This window comes from Talpa europaea, assembly GCF_964194135.1.
Source record: "Talpa europaea genome assembly, chromosome: 11".
NCBI classification, from domain to species: domain Eukaryota; kingdom Metazoa; phylum Chordata; class Mammalia; order Eulipotyphla; family Talpidae; genus Talpa; species Talpa europaea.
In genome coordinates this window covers 64,160,841-64,182,692 of record NC_140078.1, presented here as the reverse complement: position 1 = coordinate 64,182,692, position 21,852 = coordinate 64,160,841, and the positions used below count along the sequence as shown (strand labels likewise).

Sequence of the window (21,852 nt, the reverse complement as noted above, 5' to 3'; positions counted from 1 at the left end):
CTACCAGCAGTACATGAGAATAGCCTTGTCTTGGTCAGTAAGCATCAGACAGAAGTAATGATTAAAGAAGAATTTTGATTTCTGTGAGTCTGTCAATAAAATAACCATTTGCTTTGAGGAAACGGAAGTAAAAAGTTGAATCTTCCATCTGACACATGGTTTTGTTTTAAACATACTGGGACACAGTGAAACGCAGGAAGAGTTTTAATTGTTTTAGCACCAACTCATGAAGTTCTATGTTTCCTTCTTCATGTTTCTCTCCATTGGGTCTTGGTCCCTAAGTCAGTTTGTCATGACTACTTGGCCCCTTGGGGTTACCCACAATCCATTAAACTTAAGATCTGCAGAGGTTACCCTTTAGAGTGCAATTTAGATGTCAAATTTTGGTGGTGTTGATGCTGTCACCAGAAAACTTGCCTGAAATATAGAAATTTAGGGGTGATAAATTTATGAGTTAAAAACCTGGCGTTCTCAGAAGTAAGAGGAAGAAAGCAACTGGTAATGTTTGTGAAAGGTTCGGCATGGTAAAGAAAAGGAGAACCAGGCTACATTTCTCAAAGGGAGGGAAAGTTTATTGCTCCCAGGGCGGACCTCACACACCCAAGGTGGGGGTCAGTGAAGCCGCACACATTGTTAGGGGGAAGCAGGGTTTTATAGGGTAAGGAGGGATCAGGTGGGAAGTTGGGCTCGGACGGCGGGAAAAGTTTGTAGGGCGCAAAAAGATTCCTGGGGCAGGTAGAGGTTCTTTGTCTGAGAAGAGACTGTAGGGGATGGGGGGAGGCTCACTGCCTGAATCCTCCAGGCAGGTATCCGCATTCCTGCCCCCCAGGTGGGCTTCCTGGTTGGCTTCTGCATTCCGGCCTCCTGCATGGACATTTCAGTTTGTGTCCATACAGGTATTGTTTCCATTTGGAGATAGGGAACTGGGGCTGAGAGGTTGGTCACACACATCTGTTAAGGCCCAGAGTCTTGGAGCTCAAGGTCATCTAATTCCAAGTCTAACTCCACCATCCTTAGAATGCTGCCCAACAATATCTCTGTGATTTCTGTGTGTGTGTGTGTGTGATTTGGTACAGATGGTGTTGTTATAGAGCAGCCCCGATATTGAACGGGTTCCTGGCTGTGGGTCCTCACCCGCGTGCTTAAAAGGGACTTATTAATACTCCACTACAGGCACACACAAAAGGTTAATAAAAGGTTTATTTACAAGGGAAAAGGAAATAAGGAAAATGTACAACTCAGGGAGAAAATAGGGAAATAAAGTCTTTAATGCGTCCTACCCGATCCGCCGACCTGGAAACCCAAAGTCACTCTCAGAACTGGCCAGACGCTGCGAGCTGGTGGAGAGCCAAAATGGGGGACCCCCCAAAGCCCACGTGTCTGCCTTTTATATCCACCTGGCTGCTTAACCCCACCCTCAGTTCCCAGCTACCTTCCCTTTGGTGGGGATGGGATTTGGAGTTCCCAGTGTCTTTGGCTTTGACCTGGGGTGGGGGTGGAGTCCACAAAGCCTGTATGGAATTAGCTTTAGGACATCCTTTTCCTAAGAGTGTCAGAATGGTGGTCTTTGGTTCTGGCTGACTGTGGGCAAATTTGGAGCTGAGGAATCGATCCACAAAATTCTCTGGGTTTATGGTTCTTGGGGCCCACAGTGGGCCCTAAGACTCCAAGTCTGAGGGATCTTGGTGAAGGATTCATGGGGTTGAAGGCATTGTGTTGAACTGTTATAGGACAGGGAGAGGGGCAGCCCAAACCCCGCAAACCTGCCTATTCTAAATGGGTTCTGCCATCCGCCGCATCAACACAAAACATATGACACTTTAATGGGAAGGAACTTTAATAAAAACTAGGAAACAATACAGGTAAGGCAAAGAGTCTAGTTTCTAAATGAAGCACCCAAAGTTACCCGTCCCCTCGTGGGTAAAACTCCATCCATATGGGATCGGCCCAGAGCAAGGCCCCAAAGCCTGCCACAAGTCTAAAGCATCTTCCAGTGGGGACCCACAGAAAAGGGTCAGAAACAACCAGACAAGCCCAGAAGGAAAAGAGCAAAATCAACATCAAGATAAAAGCTGCCATGGTCACCTCCCCACGGGTCTCACCCACATCTGTGTCACCCCGTCCATGACCAAAAGACAAGCGCAGCTTCTTCACGTGTCTCTAGGCTCCATGTGCCTCCTCCAGGTCTCCTGGCTCCATCCTGCTTCCTTCCTCAGTCTCTTCTTCTGCTTCTCCTCTTCCTGCTCAGCTCCACCCTCCCTTGGGTGGGGCAGGGAACCTCCCCCTTTCCTGGGGACCACCCTGTTACAGAACTAAGATCTGGGGTCACTTTTTAGGGTTCAGAGTTCTAAGAGCTTGGGTGTGAGAGTTCTGGGCTTCAAGAATTCAAGAATGGGGCCTAGTTCTGAGTGCTCAGTTCTTAGGTTCTTGGGTCTGAAGAGCCAAGTTCAAGGGACTTGTAAATGGAATCTGGGGTGGGGGTGGGGGCAATTTTAAAAAGTTTCTGGGACTGTAGGGTGCAGACCAAGGATCCTATCTTGAAGTTTTATGGGTCTTAAGGGCCTTGGGCCTGGGAGGCCAGGGTGGGGACGCTGCAGTTGTAAAGATCGAAGTTTGCCAGACCAGGCTTTTGAGGGCCTCATGTGAGAAGCCCCAAACTGAGAGGACTGCTGTGGGATTCTCTGGGCCTGCGGGGTCCTGAATGGCAGCAGGCCCAGGACGTGGTGTCTTCGGATAGGAGAATCTTGGGAGGAACTGTGGGGTGGGGTGCCGCGTCTGAGGCCCGGCGTTATGGGGACCGCTTGGGGGCGACCCCGGGGCCTGGGCCAGGGCGGCGGCGGGCGCGCGCTAGGACCCGCGGGAGGCGGCGGCGCGGGCGGCGGCGCTAGGACCCGAGGGGCGGGCGGGCGGCGGCGGCGCGCGGGGCGGCGCGTGTTGACAGCGGCGCGGCCGTGGAGCCGGGCGGGCGGCGGGAGTCGGCGCCTCTGGTTCCTGTCCCGGGTCCCGAGGCGCTGGCGGGCGGGCGTCCCGGGATGGCCTTCATGGAGAAGCCGCCGGCCGGCAAGGTGCTGCTGGACGACACGGTGCCGCTGACAGCCGCCATCGAGGCGAGCCAGAGCCTGCAGTCCCACACGGTGCGCGGCCCGGCGGGCGGGCGGGCGGGCGGGCGGCCCCGGGCCGCGGAGGGGCAGCGGGTGGTCGGTGCGGGCGGTCAGCGCTGCCCCGGCGGGAACCCGGGCGGGGGGTGTCGGCGCCGCCGGGAGGACTCTGGGGTGGCGGTGGTTCTGGGTCGGGGCCCCCGGGGCCCAGGCGAACGCCGCGGTCCGGAGGGGTCCGGGTGGGAACCGCAGCCCCCGAAACGGGAGAGGTGGTCAGCGGCCGCCCGGAGCGAGGCTCGGAGCTACTCGGCGGCATCCCGGAAAGCAACTCCGAGCTGGGGGTGGGTTGGGGTTGGGTTCCCGGGCCCACCTTGGGCCGGCGGGGTAAAGGGATCACCCAGGACCCTCACCCAGCCTTCTCCTCCGCCTTTGGGGCCGCTGAGTTTCCCTCCTTTCACATGGAGATCCGAGTGGTGCAGACGAGGGTGGGCCGGGCAAATGGAAGGCTGACTCTAGAGCTCACCTGCTGGGGTAGAAGAGCAAAAGTGTCGAGGGTCTGTCGCCCCATTTCCAGGTAAGCGACTTGGCAGGAGCTTGGGGGGAATAGCGAGGGAGGCGTTCTAGGGTTCTGTTATGGCAGGTGTATGATTGTGCTCCTTCCTTCCTCCAACCTGCTGTCTAGTGGGTAGTGGTAGCTTTCATTTGAGTTTAAAATCCATTGGAGTAACATAAAGGAGTAATAGATTCTCATAGTAAGATAGAGTTCATTTCTGTAACATATAACATAGACTCTCTTTTATTGTTGTTTTCATTTGCATGTACCACCCCACCCCCAACCACACTATGCATTATAATTTACAAGCCATAAACCCAGGAACCAGTAAGAAAGCAGAAGTTGCCAGCCAGTGGGATTTTGTTTGGGAAATAATGAATGGGGAGAGGCATTCCTTAAATTGTAATGTTTTGTTAGGTCACCAAATCAGATTCCAGCTCAGAGACTTGTTTGTTTACCATTGCAGTGTGTTTGGGGTTCATCATCTGGAGCTAAAGCTCACAATAGCTTTCTGTTTCTTTTTTTTTGTTTAATCTGTTCTGGTGACTTCAAAGAAACCTTTTATTCTGTTGTATTAAAGTGGGACTTTTTTGAACCTGTTTCCTCTTCCAACAGCTATGTTTTGTGGGACTTGGGTTGTTCAAAGTATTCATTTCCAGTTAGGAAAATGATTGTATATTTTAAAGTACATTTTATTTCACGGTGCTTATCTTTAATCCTGTTCTATAGACTTGTGAGAAGCCACTGTATAGGAAAAATTTATTCAACCTCTGTAGTAATTTTGCCTAAGAGAGCATAGGTTATGAGTTGAAATTTAGACAGGGCGTCTCAATAAATTCTGCTATTAAATAAGATTTTCAGCTTGAAGATTAGCAAGTAAATTTTGTACCTTTCAGAGAGTGGGGGTGAGTCTTTTAGATTTATTTTGTGCTGAAAATAGAGTTGCTTATAAATGCTCACAGGCCACTGCTTCCTAGAAGTATTCTATGATGGCCACTGCCTCAAGCCTTGTTTCACTCCACATTAACCTTGATTGGTTTTTTCTGACTGAGAAGAGCGATACTTGTTACTCATTTTGGGGTCCTAGTCCCTGGCATCTGATAGCGTTTTGTGTGTATTGTTGAATGAATAAATAAATGAATTGGAACCTTATTTTGCCTCTTTCCATTTATAAAGTGTTAGTGGCAAAAGTTTGAACGAGACATCTGAGGCATTAAGTTAGGAGGTCTTAACTTTAGCAAGTTCTTTAGCTAGGTGGTGAAAGGTATAATATTGTAGAGCTTTTCTTTAAGAAACAAGGTAAAATAATTTAGAGAATGACAGTTCCGGTAATGATGACTGAACACCAAAGACAGTGACTCACAGGAGACTCATGGAGGCAGATGTGGTGGAGTAAAAACACGCAGCATTACCTTGCATAATTTTTGACTCCTCTGTGTTCTTATTATTCTAGCTTTCAAGTCTGAGACTGAGAAATATTGCACTTGCAGAATTTTATTAGCAAAATCATATGCTGATTCAAACTTTTAGAACTTTTTATGAGTAAGTTCCTTTAAAACAGGAACTGTTGGAAATTATTTTTCAAAGAATTATTTGTCAAGGGTGGTCTATAGGAGAAGGTTGAAGGTGGCTTTCCAGAAGGGAGCCGCTGCCCCCCCAAAAAGTCAGAGATCTCTCCACCCTTTGACATGCTGAATCTCTGGGGAGTTACTCCTTGACTATAGACAGAAGCATACAGAGGAGTCTCTAGTAGACAACCTTGTGTTGGAAGAGGCAAGACCTTCATATGGGTTTGGACTGACACTAGTCAGGTGACATTAGTTGGCTAAGTCACTTAGGCTTTTAATCTTTAGTTTCGTCATCTGTAAATGAGGGTCATAAATGCCTGCCCTACTTGCCTTGTTACTGCCTACTTGTTATAAAGATCAAATGAAATGATCTTTACAAATTATTTGTAACATGCATTCCTTCTTCTGTATCTACTCACTTCCTGGTGACAAATACTCAAAGGGTTAAACACATTAAAGTGTTGGTTGCTATTGCAAGTAAACTAATTTTTGTCCATAATTCCTTTCATTTATCAAGGTTGTTTATCCTTGGGAAACAATTTATAGTAGATTTTTAAATTTTACTTATTTATTTATTTTTTTACAATGTTAATTTTTGGACAGTATTTGATTTCTCCCACAGGTGTAATTCCTGTAGTTCTCCTACCAACCACCATAGCACCCGTGCTTTATCACCATACTCCCTTGTTCTCTTCCCTCCCCTGTTTTGGCATCCCCCGTATCTATGGTCAGCTTGCAAGTTTTGTCTTTTATCTGACCATTTGTTCACTTTCTCTGTATTCAATATATAAGTGAAACCATCTGATATTTATCTTTCCCCTTCTGACTTATTTTGCTTAGCATAATCCCTACCTGCTGCAACAACATTGCTGCAAATGGCATCATTTTTTATTGCTTAGTAGTATTCCACCGTGTATTTATACCAACCACATCATCTTGATCCATTCAGCTGCTCTGGGGCATTTGGGTTGTTTTTATATCTTAGCAATTGTAAATAGTGCTGCAGTAAATATACAAGTGCAGGTTTCATTCTGAGTTAGTGTTTGTGTGTTTTTTGAGTAGATTCTTAGGAGTAGAATTGCTGGATCCTATGGTAGCTCCATTTTTAATGTTTTGAGGAACCTCCACACAACTTTCCAGAGTGGCTGGACCAGTTTACATTCCCACCAGCAGTGCAAGAGGGTACCTTTTTCACCACCTCCTCACCAGTATTTGTTGTTTCTAGTTTGTTTGGTTTTTTTAATAGCAGAAAATTTTAAGTTACATTGTTACTTAGAAATTATGGACTGTGAAAATTAGATTCTGTGGGTTAGAAAATACAGATGCTAGAATGATGAAGGGAACACAAGATTGCCACAGAAACATGTATTGGAGGAGCAACGGCAGAAAGGGTACAGGCTGGTAGGTGATTCTATGCTTCACTGTAGTTTGAATGATTTTACTTTCTATAGGGGAAGATATTTAAAAACTTAAGGAGAGGATTTTACTTTATAGCGTAAAGTCAATTTAGCTTCAAAAAAATAGATCGGACCTCTGCTATAAGGAAATAATAAAGCTTCCATAAAATTAGAATGGATAGTAGTTAGGGGGAGGGAGCTTTCAGTGTGGGGTGGGAGGAAAGGGAAGGATTTTCTAAGCTAAAGCAGCACTGGTAAATTGTGAGAAAGTTTGGGAAGACTAAGAGAGATAGCAAGAGAAGTAAGTTCTTGGCTCCATGAAGGGAAAACTTTTAAAGTCAATAGGCTGAAAAAACTGCTTACTTAGCTGAAACAGAAACCAGAGGAAACCAACAGTTTTTGGAGATGGTTGTTATCAAATACGCATATCCAATTTTGCTGGTTGGTAAGCTGTGGTGTGATAGGTTTTAATCTCAGTTTTTTCCTTTTAAAATACTCTTCTGTGAGGTTCGTCTGAATCAAGGCCCATTTACTCACCATTAGGTGCATTTTGTTCTTGAGAAACAAAAGATAATTTTAGTGATATTTGAGGCATAACAGAACATTTAAAAAAAATCTGTGGGAAAGATAGTATTACATGTTAAAATCTTTACTGAAAATGGATCTCTCCTTGAACCTTTCACTTTTGGAAACTGCATTCCAACATGGTTTATTTGTTCTACAAGATTCATTCACTCAACAAAAATGTACTCAGTGCCTACTCTGGGCAGGAGAGGTGGTCGTGAACTAGACTGCTCTTGCTTTCATGGAGCTTTTGTTCTGTTGGATTCTGAGAATTTCTGTTTTCCAAGGTTCAGTCAAGTCAACCAGGATCTTCATTTGTCATAACATAAATGGTCTTGGGCCTCCCCTGTGGCGCAGCAGTTGAGCGCTGGGTTGCAATGCTGCCCACAGCCTCTGCAGCATGGTTCGATCCCCGGCTGCTCCACAGCCACCGGAGGGTCCCACATGGCGCGCAGACCTCTCCTGCCGCCCGCTGCTCCCCTCAGCAGTGTACTTCAGTCCTTCTGCCTGCTCTGCTCCCCGCTCTGGCTCTGGTGAATTCTCTCACCCTCCCGCGCTTCTGACTGTACCCAGTGCTTGTATAAACAAAACAAACAAACAAACAAATAAATAAATAAAACATGCCTCTATTAAAAAAAAAAAATAACATAAATGGTCTTGAAGTTTCTTTTGTGGCCTGGTTTATTGAACTTCAGCTTCTTATCTGGCACCTTTTTTTTTTTAGTCTTTTAAATTCTATTTAGCACCAGAATGCCCATACAAATGTAATACCAAATTAGGAGACACCATTGCCTTCCCATCCTGACATTTAAAGTGACTGGGCTCAGTATCAGAATCCATCTTGACTTTCTTTTGGGATGCCATTTGGAAGTTTCTTTACAATTCCAAGTTATACAGAATACTTAAAAAGTTGCTTTGAAGCTATTTGCAAAGACTAATGCAGAGAGTGTGATAGTTAACTTGAAGCACTTCCACCCATTGTAATAGGAGAAATATTGTGTTGCTGGTTTTTTTTTTTCCCCCTGGGAAACTAGTCACTCATTTTCTGCTTGGTTATATATTTTCTCCCACTTATCCTATAATTAGAGAACTCTGAGTCTGAAACTTTTAGAGACTGGTGATTATTTAATTCAGAGATTGCTATTTCTTTCTCTTGAAGAAGTCAGTTTTTTGCAACTTACTTTAGGGGTTGGTGATTCTTAATCCTCATATATCACCTTTTTTGAGGATTATCCCACTAAAAAGTTTCTTATATAATAGGAATACAAATAAGAATGTGACTGTAATTATTAGGAGGAAATGTTGGAGTCTGGGGCTGAAGTTTATTTTATATGAAAAGATAGTTACATGTTCTGTTTCAAGGGAAGTGATGAAAACATCCACCTAAATGTACACAGGATTGTGATCTTGAGCTTGTTCAAAATAGAGATTGTGGCTGAAGGTCTAAATGGTTCCTTTTTCAAGCTGCTAGAGGTTTTTGCTCCATTTTACCTAAAATGAATTCCTTTATGTTTCAGATTTAGGCGTCCTGAGAAATTGGGTGCTGGACCTGAACGTTGTTTTAGAACTTGTAAAGTTCTTATGTGTTGCAGTGGGCATCATAGTAAGGAAGAGTAATAGGCTTTTTCCTATGTTTTTTTCCCTGTTAAACTGGATTATCCTTGTCAGTGATTTCTTTCACAAGTAACATGAGCATTGGGAGGAAGAAATTCAGGTGTGACTTCTCCTCAGAGGGCATCACAGTGGGCTCTTAATTTTCAGTTTGAAACTTTTGACTCATGGCTAAGGGACAAATACTTTATCTCGAGCAAATACGTGGGCTCCTGGAAAGAAAGAGTTTGTGCAGATTGTCTATTTAATCTCTATCTGACCTTGCTGAGTATCAAATTTGGGGCAAGACTGGCCAATTTTTTTTTTTAAGATAAATTTTTTTTTAAAAAAAGATTTATTTATTTATACAAGCACTGGGTACAGTCAGAAGCGCGGGAGGGTGAGAGAATTCACCAGAGCCAGAGTGGGGAGCAGAGCAGGCAGAAGGACCCAAGTACACTGCTGAGGGGAGCAGCGGGCGGCAGGAGAGGTCTGCGCGCCATGTGGGACCCTCTTCCGGTGGCCAAAGAGCAGCCGGGGATCGAACCGGTGCTGCAGAGGCTGCGGGCAGCATTGCAAGCCAGCGCTCAACTGCTGCACCACCGGGGAGGCCCAAGACTGGCCATTTCTAACTGAAGATCAAGATAAGAAATATTTCCTCTTGCTTACTGTAGGAGTACAGTTGAAAGCCAAAGGGATTTCCATTCCATTAGTTGTCTTCAAATAATCAAGCAGTTATTTTTTGGTGACTGGGAGGGGACTCTTATTTATGAACATAATGGTAATTGGTAGAATTCATTGCAGTGTAACAGGAGTTTTCTGGAAAGGTCTTTTTTTTTTTTATTGTAACAGCTTTATGTACTTCATATACTATGTACATTTCAGGAATACAATTCAACAGTTCTGTGGTTTTTTGTTTTTGGTATATTTCCAGAATTGTATATCTAGGATGATAATCAATTTTAAAACAATTTTATTGTCCTGAAAGAAGCCCCGGACCCCTAAGCTGTCATCCTGGAAAGTCTTAAAACATGGCAGGATGCTAAATTCAGAATAAATTCGTTAACTTTTTGGGTCTACCAGCTTCAAGTTCCTTATCAGAGGGACAAATTCTTTGTAAAGTCATATCTCCATGTTTATTTAACCTCTCAGAACCTCACTGACTTGAAACCTCCCCTTAGGCTGTGGATCTTGAGGAAAGGATGACGATTGGGGAAATTAAAAAAACTGTAAAGTGAAGAATTAATTATTTTCATCAGTGAAATACAGGTATCAAAAAAATGCACTACATTACCACATATACCCTACTTTAAGAAGACCCTCTGTTTAAAACAATAGATGAAATATTTCCTGTTCGTGTGGAAAAAAAATTGCTCTAGGTGTGTTTGGGTGTTTGTGCCTCAATGACTTACTCAACAGCGTGGCCCAGGGGAAGGCTAAGGGCTCGGTGCCATGGTTCCTCCTGCTTCTCAAGTACCTCTGTTTATCAAATCTAAACAAGGCTGCCCATATTTCTTTGACATAGAGCATCAGAAACAGGTCATTTCTCCTTAACTTAGTGGAGACCTTTTTGAGGTTGTAGGAGGAGGGAACGAACAGAGGGTAGGTATGGGAGAATCCTGGGTCTGAAGTCTCGTCAGCTATCGAGGTGGAAAGCAAAAGCAGTGTTGTTCACCAGGGCCTCCCTCTGAGCCTGCCCTCTGCTCAGGTGATAAATGATTCCTGGTCAGGTACTTGCTGCACTTTAGTCCTGCACGCGTTCCTTTTTGCAGAAGCAAAGGGAAGTGGCACCGGAAGCAGGTCTGCTCACACCAGACCTCTAGCATCTGGCCATCATGACAGCACCCATTAATCTACCAGAACACAGGAAACTGCCATGCCAGAGGCACCTATATGCGTGACCGAGGAGGTCACCACATTCACTGGCATCCTCGCACTTGTTTATTCCATGGGTGTTTCTGAAGCTCTGCTCTCATGGGCACTGTGGGTGACTCCAGGGATGCAGGGGTGAGCAGGCCCTGCTCTAAGGGTGCTTGGGTTTTTGTGAGGGGGGAGTGAAGGTGGTATTCAAAAGTGACCAAAAAGGCAAGTAGACAGGCTCAGAACTGGCAGATGGGTTCCTGCAAGAGGCCCCTGGCAAATGCCCTTTTTGGCTCTTCACATCCAGCTTTTGTTCATCAGTTGAGGAGTTTCAACGTTGGTGTCCACACATTTGACCTCTGGCAATGGGGTGAAAAAATAGAATAGAAAGTCCTGGGCTTTGTTTATTCTCCTGCCACTTCCCTGCCAAGTGATGGTGGTAATTGACGTTTGTGGGGGGCGGGGGGGGGCGGGGTATAGCTGGTATCTTCAGGATGCTGTTTCCTGAGAAATGTACTTATGTGCTATATGACCCAGCTGACTTCCTTTCCCCTAAGTGGTACATCAGTAATCAGGCTGTGGGTGCCTATCCTGACTTTGAATATAGTTCATGCAGTGAAGCACAGTTTTGGCTTCTGTGTGCTTCGTAGCATGAAGCTTTTTGGAAAGCTTTTCAGGTGTTGGGGATATTAATAAACTCTTATGAAGAGTCTTTTGTGCCTGGCCGCCCTGTGCTGTGTATTAAGATAAAAACATGAATTTAACAGGGAGCTTACATCCATCCTGGTTGAGGCGGCAGACACATAAGCCAAAGGTGAAGCAAGGAATTGAAAGTGCCTTTCAGGGGGGATAGTGAAGGCGTGGTGGCAGTGGCTCCCTGCAGGTCCTCCTGAGGGTTGGTGTACTAGGAAAGGCTTAACAGAAGTCTTTCAGAGAACTTGATCTAAGCCAGTATCGCCCCCCCCCCCCAACATTGTTGTAAACTCCTTTCATAGTAATATTGAGTTGCAAAAGTTTACCAAAAATTGTAAAAGAAAGATGACTTCAAACCAAAAGAATGTTTTATTCATATCAGTACATTAATAAAGATCACAACTAATGTTTGTGATCTGAACCATACTGGTTTTGGAAATATTTAGAGACAGAAAGAATGCTAAGGTGAATACAACTTAAGGCACTGATAAGAGCATCTTCAGACCATTTGCAGAGTTACCATTTTTAGGATGATTTACAATTTTTGTATTTCTCATTAACTTGTGTTTTGTGTTCCTTAAGCCTCCCTTTAGTGATGGTCTACTGTGGGGGTAAATGAAACCATATATGACTAAGAACAAAATCTCTTAAAAGGCTGTATAATTGTCAAAACCAGGATAAAGCAACTAAATCATGACCATACTCATTGATCCCCAGTGACCTTTCTCACGCTTCTTTTATACACACTCAGAGTTTTTCAGTCTGGTATGAATTAAAGAGAGAAAATATTTAAATATTTTATTCACAGATTCTTTTTAAGTGGAAATAGAAACAGAAGATTTATAGCTTTTAATACATAAAACCAGAAATACCTTCCAGGTCCCCTAGCTGTTCAGCCTGTTCTCAACTGTTACTAAACTACTATTAAGGATCTCAGTTTCAGAAATGCAGGAATGACTATGTTCTCTGGGAAAGTCTGTTGGATGCAACCCTTGCAGACATTAGGAATTCATCAGTTCATTCAGCAGGTACTGCTGAAAGTATGCCAACGTTTCCAGGCCCCTGCTCTAGGCACTTGGGGTGTAGGTCTAAGCAAGACAATTGTGATCCCTGCCTTGTTTTGTCATCTATTCCAAAAGGATTTATTTATTTATTTTTATTTTTTATTTAAAGATTTTTATTTTTATTTATACAAGAGCTGGGGTACAGACCAGAGTTGTGGGAGGGTGCAAGGATTCACCAGAGACAGAGTAGGGAGCAGAACAGGCAGACTGACCGAAAGCACTGCTGAGGGGAGCAGTGGGCAAGGCAGGAGAGGTCTGTCTCACCATGTGGGATTCTCCCTGGCCGGCCTGGAATTGAACCGGTGCTGCGGAGGCTGCGGACAGCTTCACAACGCAGTGCTCAACCTGCTGCGCCACCGGGGAGGCCCCCAAAGGATTATTGTGGAGGATTTTGCTATGGCGCCAATGATGTTGGGAGAATATGGTCACTTGTGAGGCCCCTTGGTTACCAGGCTAAGGGATGTGAGGGGGCAGTGAAAGTGGTATTTTAGGAAGCTTTACCCTGGTGGTACTCAAAGTTTAGTAAGAAGGGTGAAGGAAGGGGAGCAGCGAGTCCAGGGTGCCAATGAAGCAGTCAAGTTAGAAAGACCACATCACGAGTCAGTGGCAGGAAGGAGAGAAGAAAAGAGAGAGGAAGGAATACAACAAAGGAAAAGTCTGTTAGATTTTTTGAAAGAAACCGCAGAAATGATTAGAGAAACAGTACAAGGTAAGTGAGGAGTAGCTGATCTTCCCAGATCATGAGTCTGAATTTGGTTTTAGACATTTTGAGGAACGTGGAGAAGGCAGTGGTACTTGCTGTGGTAACCCCTAATGTTGTTTAAGCGCTTATTTACTATGTGCCAAGCCCTGTACTAAGTGCTTTATATTACTTGTCTCATTCTTCTCCCTCTTATCTTGGTTAAATTTGTTGAGGTATAATTTATTAAATACGTGCAATAAAATTTACCAATTTGATTAGTTTTGACAAATGTATCTTCTCATGTAACCACACCTAAGTGTCATCATTCCAAGTGTTTGCTTGGTGCTTCTTTGTAGTCAGTACCCCCTTAGTCCCAGGCAACTACTGATACGCTTTGTAACTATCATTTCACTTTTTCTAGAGTGTCGTAAGTGGAATCTTGCAGGAAATAGTTGTGTCTGACTTCTTTCTCTTAGCGTAGAGCTCTGAGAGTCTCCCTTATTGTTTCAAGTTTCATTTTATTGCTGAGTAGTTTTCTACTGTATGGATATACCAGTTTGTTATCCGCACACCAGTCTGTAGGCATTTGCATTGTTTCCACTTTGGGAATATTGTGAATAGAACTGCTATTGTGCAGACATATTTTCATTTCTCCAGGGTGATGAATACCAAGGAATAGGATTGCTGAGTCATGTGCTAAGCATATATTCAACTTTGTAAGAAACTGTCAAAGTTTTCTAGAGTCCCATAAACAATTCTGAATTGAGTTTATTATTTACATTTTCCAGTTCAAAGAAAATAAGCTATAGAGTAAGTAATTTGTTCCAGACCATAGGGCTGTGACAGCTGAATGAAAGTTTGTATACCAGTGACCTCTGAACGAAAGAGACCAGTTGATATCTGCAGAATGATGGACTATTTGATGGCTCCACTATTCCTTGTCCTAAACGAGGACACATTAGGAGTCTTTTTTTAAGATTTATTTATTTATTTATACAAGCACTGAGTACAGTCAGAAGCACGGGAGGGTGAGAGAATTCACGAGAGCCAGAGCAGGGAACAGAACAAGCAGACTGATGAAATACGCTGCTGAGGGGAGCAGCGGGCAGCAGGAGAGGTCTGTCGCGCCATGTGGGACCCTCGCCAGCGGCCGGGTATCGAACCAGAGCTTCAGAAGCTACGGGCAGCTTCATAACCCAGCACTCAACCACTGCGCCACCAGGGGAGGCCCCACATTAGGAGTCTTCTCCTGAACTACAGAACCAAACACTGCTTTAGGTGACCATTTCCTCAGTTCTCCCATGCTAGCTTCATAAGAGTGGAGTTAATTTGTTCCACGTGGTTGAGGCCTTGGGGCAGTGCTGTCCAGTGGAAATATAATGCAAACCAGGTATCTAAATAAAAATTTTTCTAGTAGCCACATTAAAAAACTAAAATGAAACAGGTGAAATTACTTCACTAGTATATCCTACTTAATTTATATATCCAAAATATCACTTCAACACGTACTTAATATATCTTGCATTAATTATTAATATATCTTGCATTCTTTTTTTTATTTTTTTTAATTTTTATTTTTTTTTATAAAGAGGCATGTGTTTTTATTTATTTATTCGTTTGTTTTGTTTATACATGCACTGGGTACAGTCAGAAGCGCAGGAGGGTGAGAGAATTCACCAGAGCCAGAGCGGGGAGCAGAGCAGGCAGAAGGCCCGAAGTACACTGCTGAGGGGAGCAGCGGGCGGCAGGAGAGGTCTGCGCGCCATGTGGGACCCTCCTCCGGTGGCCGGGGAGCAGCCGGGGATCGAACCGGCGCCGCGGAGGCCGCGGGCAGCTTCGCAACCCAGCGCTCAACCGCTGCGCCACCGGGGAGGCCCAAGAAGGTCATTTACTGGGTAGCCACTGTTAAGAGTTTACTAGGATCATAAGGTGGAAACAAAAAATCTTAGTCAGAGACCTGTTCTGTTTTAGTCCAACTGAAATTAACTTCCATTCCAATAACTGAAGACCCCATAAACCTGATGTCCACTTTAGGCATGTTAATATGAACATGTTCCTTTCTATCAGCACCTGCCTACTGTATGGTGGGGCTTGTTTAGCATTATGTGGAGAGAAAATAGTTTTCTTACTTATACACAATTTGTATACAGGGCCAGATTATGTTCAGCGCAGATTTGTGGATAGCAGTTTGTGTACATGAAATAGGAGGTGGGATTTCCATATCAGGAGACAGTGGGCAGGGGGGGTTCTGAGAGCTCTGCAGCTACATTAACTCATTTCCCAGGTCTGGATTCTTGTCTGTACTCTGCTCTTCACTCGTCCAGCTCTTTCCTGACTGGATGAACCGGTTCTGCCTGTTCAGCTGACCTCTGTTCATCAGAATGAGAGCGTTTATGATTGAAAGTATTTTGCCTAAAACCATGGAAGGTAGGGACTGCTACACCACTGGGTCGAGCAGACCTGGGGTTGAGTGCATTCTCATCACTTACAGTCGAGCACCCCTGTTTAAGGTATTTACCTCTCTGAACCTGGGGTTTCTCATAAAAGAGAGGTAGTGATGCTTGCCTCCAAGTATTGCTGGGTGGTGGAATGAGCTGAAGGACGGAAGGCATATAGGTAGTGCTCCATAAACATAGCAGATATTACCTTCAGCTCTAAAGGACATCTATGAGAGCATGACATGTATAGTCTTTATGTGGTTGGTGTGCATTGGAGCTAGTGTCTCAGAGAATACAACGACATTTTTCAGCAAGATAGAAAAAATATATGTGTAGTCAGCCCTTCATTATCCTTAGTAATGGTGACTAGTTCTATTGGAAATTGTTAAAACCAGTATGGACTTCCAAGCTAGCTTGATTTCAACCCATTGCTTCAGTCTTCTTTCTACCAAATGTTTGACCAGCCTTGATACTAGTAGATGAGTTCATTTATTTGACGTTCATCTTCTGCTTCCCCAGTCCACCCAGACAGTAAAAGTGCTGATAGTCATAAAATGGCCAAAAGTTCCTTTTCCAGAGGAAAAAAAATAATGGCATACTGTGCTTTTATCCAAACTCAGATCTCTCTCCTTATCTTTACACTCGGAATTCCTTATTTTCAAGCAGAATGTGTTACAAAAAGGATTGAACTACTGATTCATGCAACAGTATGTTTACATCTCAGAGGCAATTTGCTAAGTGAAAGTCAGATACAGAGAACTGAATGCTGTGTGATTCTACTTAAATGACATTCTGGGAAAGACAGGATAGGAATGGAGTACAGATGGGTGCTACCCATGATTGGGGTGGGGTTGATGGAGTATAATAGACAGCACAAGGGCTATTTGGGAGTGATTTGGGGTGATGAACTGATTTTGATTTCAATTGCAGTGTCAGAACTCTTTATTCCCTTAGAGAATGAGTTTTACTGTATGGAAATTTAAAAATAGAGCTTAAAAAAGGTAATACGTTTTAAATTACATGTGTAGCAAATCAAGAAATGTAAAGTAGTTGTTTTCCTGATTATAAAAGTAATATATACTCATTGAGTATAGCCTGAAAAATGTAGAGGGGAAAAGCCAAGAATTAAAGTCACCGATAATTTCACTTTCAGAGACAGCACCTGCTAGTGTTGGTGAGTTCCTTCTTGTTATCAATGATTTTTTTTTATTGCGGTAACAGTGGTTTACAGCACTATATGACTTAGAGGTATAGGATCACACTCTTCAGATGTATGTTATCACACCACACCCACCACCAAGGCACCCATAATCCATTGTCTCGAAGATTATCTTATCTTTTTTTAAATATTTAACATTATAGCAAATGCCTTTTCCCATGTAGTAAAACATTCTTTTAATTCATCCTTTTAAAGGCTTGCATTCTTCCACTGTATGGATAAACTATAAATAACTTATCCACTCCCTTATTGTTGATATTTAGGTTGTTGGTTGCTTTGGGAGGAGACTTAAATTTGGCACATTTAAAAGTGGGCTTGGTGGGGGAAGGGAGGAGTGATTAGGGTTGAAATAAGGGGGGGTGGGGTGGGAATTATATGGGGAATATAACCAAGATGAAAATGCATGCATTGTACAAAAATGAAAAATGATGTAAAAAATATTAAAAAGGTGGGCACAGGAGCTAGAACAGTAGAGACTGGTGTAATGATGTACTCCCTGATAAAAATCTGAGACTGATACACTTGCTTCTTGTGTTCAAAGAGAATGTTTGCTTTTTATTTGTCTTTGGTGCGATTAATAATACTGCCTCTGTCTCCTTTGCTTGATGACTAAAGTCAAGACAGATTCACCAGCAGATACCTGTGTTTGCCATTTTTCTTAGCAGAGATGAAAACTAACAGTTACAAAGCTGGATGCTCTAAATCTGTGATCTCATCTACTACTCCCCACAATTCTGTTGGAAAGGTATGAACATGGACTGAATAAACTGAGGCTTAGACACTCAGAGAAGATAGGTCACAAAACCAATCCGTGGCGACTGGGCTTGGAATCTGTCTATCTGTGAAATAAAGCCCCTGCCTTTTCCCACTTGTGGTTGTGGCATGGGGGAGGGGTGACAGTGCTGATCATTACACAGTGACCTGCAACTCCTTCAGGTTCCAGGGGAACTCTGAGTGGCCTCTCTTTGGGGCCCTTGCCCCTGGGGAAGTAGCCAGAGGGGAAGAGCATTGCAGTGCTCAGGGACTTAGGTTGGTACCAGCCTAGGGTATGAGGGATGAGGAGTTGGCCGCCTTAGCTACCAACGCCCACATAAAAATATTTCCAACCAGATTAGAGTTTGTGTGTTTAATCATCTTTTCTAGCCAGTTAAACACGTGGTGATGTAGTTCTCTCCAATCATATTCTTTGTGTCTGTTTCTATGCTTTTAGGGTGTCTACCCCCACATTGTGAGGCTTATTGAACAAGTGAAGCTTGTATTTCATTTTTCGTTACTACTTGAGCCTCAGATTTTCAAGGTTTTTTTTTTTCCTTTGCTTTGCTAACATGTAATTTGCTTCCGTGTCACCTAAGGGTCTTTGTACTATAAAATGCTTCAGGAACTGTTGTTCCAAAATGCTGTATCCATTCTGGAGTCTGTCTGAAGTCAAAAGGTTTTTTGAGTGCTGCTTTGCTGTACTGCTGCTAGCCGGAACATGGCTGTCTTTGAAGTTGTTGTGGAGACAGCTCCCAGGCCGGGCTGCAGAGCTCCCTGCAGAGTGTGGACTTCAAAAGCTCCAGAGAAGGCAGAGAGGCCTGTGTGATACCAGCCATGCGGCTCACTGTGGGAATCAAAGCATGTTTGTGATATGTTCCTTGTCCCTTCTGTGAACATGGACTAGAAACTGGAGAATTTGTTTTGTATGAACTTTAAGCAGTCAGTTAGACTGAAAGTGAAGTTATTTGTCTTGGTTGAAAAGGAGATACACTTGGCTTCCCTCGCCTGCGAAAATTTCGGTGAAGCTTGTGATGATTCTTCAGGAGCCTTTAAAAAAATCTTAATATTTTAATTTGTTTGGGGTAGATTTTGCACATTGTTGGATTGCACAGCAATGAAAATAAAGCAGGTGCATTCCAGCACTGGAAGCCTGTGGATGAAATAATGATAAATAATGAATATTTAGCAGAGCAAGGAGTAAGCCTTAATTCTATGTGAAATAGTGAGGATTGTAAGCCATCGGGCTGGCGGCCAGTGAACTGAGTAGAAGTCCTGCAGCTATGAGAATGTCCTCAGAAACCAAGCTGCCCTTCAGGGTGATGCTGCCTGCTGCCCGGGGGGCTGCGGCTGTTGTGCTGTGCAGTACCATGGCCTGAGTATTGACTGTATAAGGGGATGATGGTAAGTCTGTAGGCTGGGAGATTGCCTGAGTTTCTGGAGTGCTAGTTGGGTGTAGGGACCCATGAAAATGAGCAGCATATGCGCTTCCGCTCAGAGGCTAAATAATTAGTGTGCCATCAATGAGTATTTGCTGTGCTTCTCTTATTGACCTGACCTTGTGCTATTTGGAATGCAAAAAAAATGTGATTGATTCTAGGCTTTGAAGAACTTAATCACGTTAGAGAGAGGCTTCTTCCCCACACATAGACAAAATAGCAAGTGAACTGCCCAGGTTTTGATAGGTAGAACAACAAAGTGAGTAAGTAGGAGTTGTTGGGGACAAAGAGCCTGGCGGGGTGGAGAAGGGTTTGCATAGAAGGAAGGGTCAGGACAATTTTGGTCAGGCAAGAGGAGAGCACAGGGGCCCTGGAAGGATCTGGAGTAGGTAATAGCTTAGTGGTAGAGGCCCAGCGAGTTCACTTGTGCCCAGCATTCTTTGCTTGCCTTCTTATGGAGGGAAAGTGCCAGCAGGTTTGGGGATTGAACCCAGAGCAGTGGGGTGGCCAGTGAGTGCTAGAAACCAACAGACCTGGTCTCCTTCCTCTCCCAGCCTGCCCCTCTCCCGTCAAGGCATCTATCCTTCCAGAGACTCATCATCCCTCAGGTCTGAATTGAGGGCAAGGGTCTTCCTTGCTCACTTCAAAGGGCCACTTACTGATAGTGTGAGTTGAGTGTTGCAGTGGAAGCCACTGCTACAGAGCCAGTGTGGTGGATCTGTAGAGGGCTCAGGTACATGCTACACCCACAAAGGCAGAAGAGCTGAGCCCGTACAGAAGGGCAGGGAGGAGTGGGGGTGGGAGAGAGGAGACTGAGGTTTGGTGGGTGCTTGGTTCATTTGTTCCCTTTCTCTCGTGAGAGGGGTATTTTTGTAGTGTGGTGTTGCTTCCTGTTTAAGAGGTTTTAGAACCTGGCTCTCATCCCCGGTTGTACATGAGAATCACCTGGGAAAATTTTTAAGACCTACTAATATTTGTGCCCAGTCCAGACAAATTGAATCAGATTTTCTGGGAAGAAGGGTCAAGGCATAGATAGCTTTGTTTGATTTTAAGTTCTTCTAGGTGATTCTAGAATGTAGCAGGGTCAGGTCCTGTGCTTTAGAGATAGAAATGTGGGAGCACTGTCAGGTAAAATATCTCCAAATAACTGCCTGTGTCTTTCTGTACCTAGTCTCAGAGTAAATTTGGTAACTGTGCCAAAGGGGAAGAGAGAAGAATTATTTAGGTTACACTGGTTTGGAATTTTACCTTTCTTTCTTTTAACACTTTTCTTTCAAAGTCATTTGTGTTGTAGCCTAACCAAAGTAATTTAGGTCCAGACAGATTCAAAATAAGTTTTCCTAAAATCTCATCATCTGCAGCATCTTTGAATATCAGCTACAGTGTAGTGAAATCTTAAACACCTTTTTGGAGACACAGGAAACAGAAAATGTAAGTGAGAATGCTTACTTGGGTTTAACTCATTAATTAGTAGTTGCGGAGATGACAGCTCCTACCCTCAGGTTAGGACTCAATAGATCTACATTATTAGGGTGAGCCCCCTAAGTTCCAGACTAGTTAGGACCCCTATCTTTCAGGGCTGCAGAAAGAGCTGGGATTCAGGGAATCCTGGGTAACTGAGGGTTGCCAGATGTGCCTGGCCAGTTTGGAAGTTCTTAGGAATCAGTGACTAATCAGCTGCTTCCTAGTGTTGCAACCTTGGACAGCTCACCCAGTTTTGCTGAGTGGAGCTGGGATCTCCTATGTTCCAGGCAACTTGTGAGGAATGAATGACAAATATTGAGAATGGGATTTAGCAAAGCTTGGCACAATATTGGTGCTCATTTGACATTAATTCTCTTCTCTTCCCTCACTTAAGTCAGAAATCATGTGGTCCTGGGATCTTTCCAATTTGAAGAACTTTAACTCCAGACCACACTGACTTGCTAAAATCCCCACATGCAAGGACTTGCCAAGCAGCCATTCTCCACCAAAATAAAGGGTTTGGTATCCTGAGGAGGAGCAGGAAGCAGGCCCTTTGGGGAAGTGGCCGCAGATGGCAGGGTTTGATGGTGGGCATAGATCCATGTGACTCATACTGCTGGGCCTTTAGATTTTCCTCCATGCTTAATGGGCCTTGGTGGTTTATTGTCTCTTTTATACTCACTGTAGGTTCTACTCCACATCAGAGAGGGTGGTAAAGATGGAAATGATTCACTGGAGATTTCTGAGTTGCTGACTTTAGCTCAGGAGGTGGAGGCCTGACTTGAAATGTTGGTTTTCTACTGGTCCCCAGGGCACTCTTCTCTCTGCTTGAATAACTACAGCCTGGTTGCAAGCAGTAGACAGCTGTGCTATGTTTTTCAGTTTATAGCACTGGAAATTCCTTTTGGTCAGGCTGGATGGTGATATCAAGTAAATTTTTAAAAATTCAAATGGTTTATGGTTAGGGACTAGCTATCGAAGTGGAATAAGAATATTTCTGAGCAGAACAACCTTATTTCCCCTTCTCTTTCCATATCTGTAGCCACGTGGCACATGGGACTTGGCATTTACAGTGGAGCCTCTCTCAGTGTCTCTTTACAAAAAAACACAGTAAATAGTAGTGATATGACTACCACTTGCACCATTTTAGGTGGATATGCACACACTGTACAAATGGTGTTTGGGAGTGGCGTGGGAACCAGTTACGTACAAGAGCAGATGATGAGGAAATAATTCCACCACTACCACCCTGTATCCCACCTGCCCATGGACTGGGATGACCCCCCATACTTGGTCCACTTAAGCCTGGGTTTCCCAGCCTCAGCACTATTGACATTTGGGACTAAGGGTTCTTTGTTGTGGGGACTTTCTTCTTCACTGTAGGTGTTGAGCACCTAACTGACCTCTGTCTACTAGATGCCAGTGGCATAGGTACAAACTTTAAACTCACAATGCAGAACAGCACATGTT

The 21,852-nt window shown here is 44.0% G+C and overlaps 1 protein-coding gene across 1 annotated transcript in view; it reads left to right on the top strand.

Moving 5' to 3' along the window:
- Positions 1-3,032: 3,032 nt before the first annotated feature.
- Positions 3,033-21,852, top strand: part of PXK (PX domain containing serine/threonine kinase like) — a gene marked incomplete at both ends in the record, with an annotated part of 72,778 nt that continues 53,958 nt past the window's right edge. The window contains one exon of the mRNA XM_084246530.1: positions 3,033-3,134. Coding sequence (XP_084102656.1) covers positions 3,033-3,134 — 102 coding nt within the window. The remainder of the gene's footprint in view (positions 3,135-21,852) is intronic.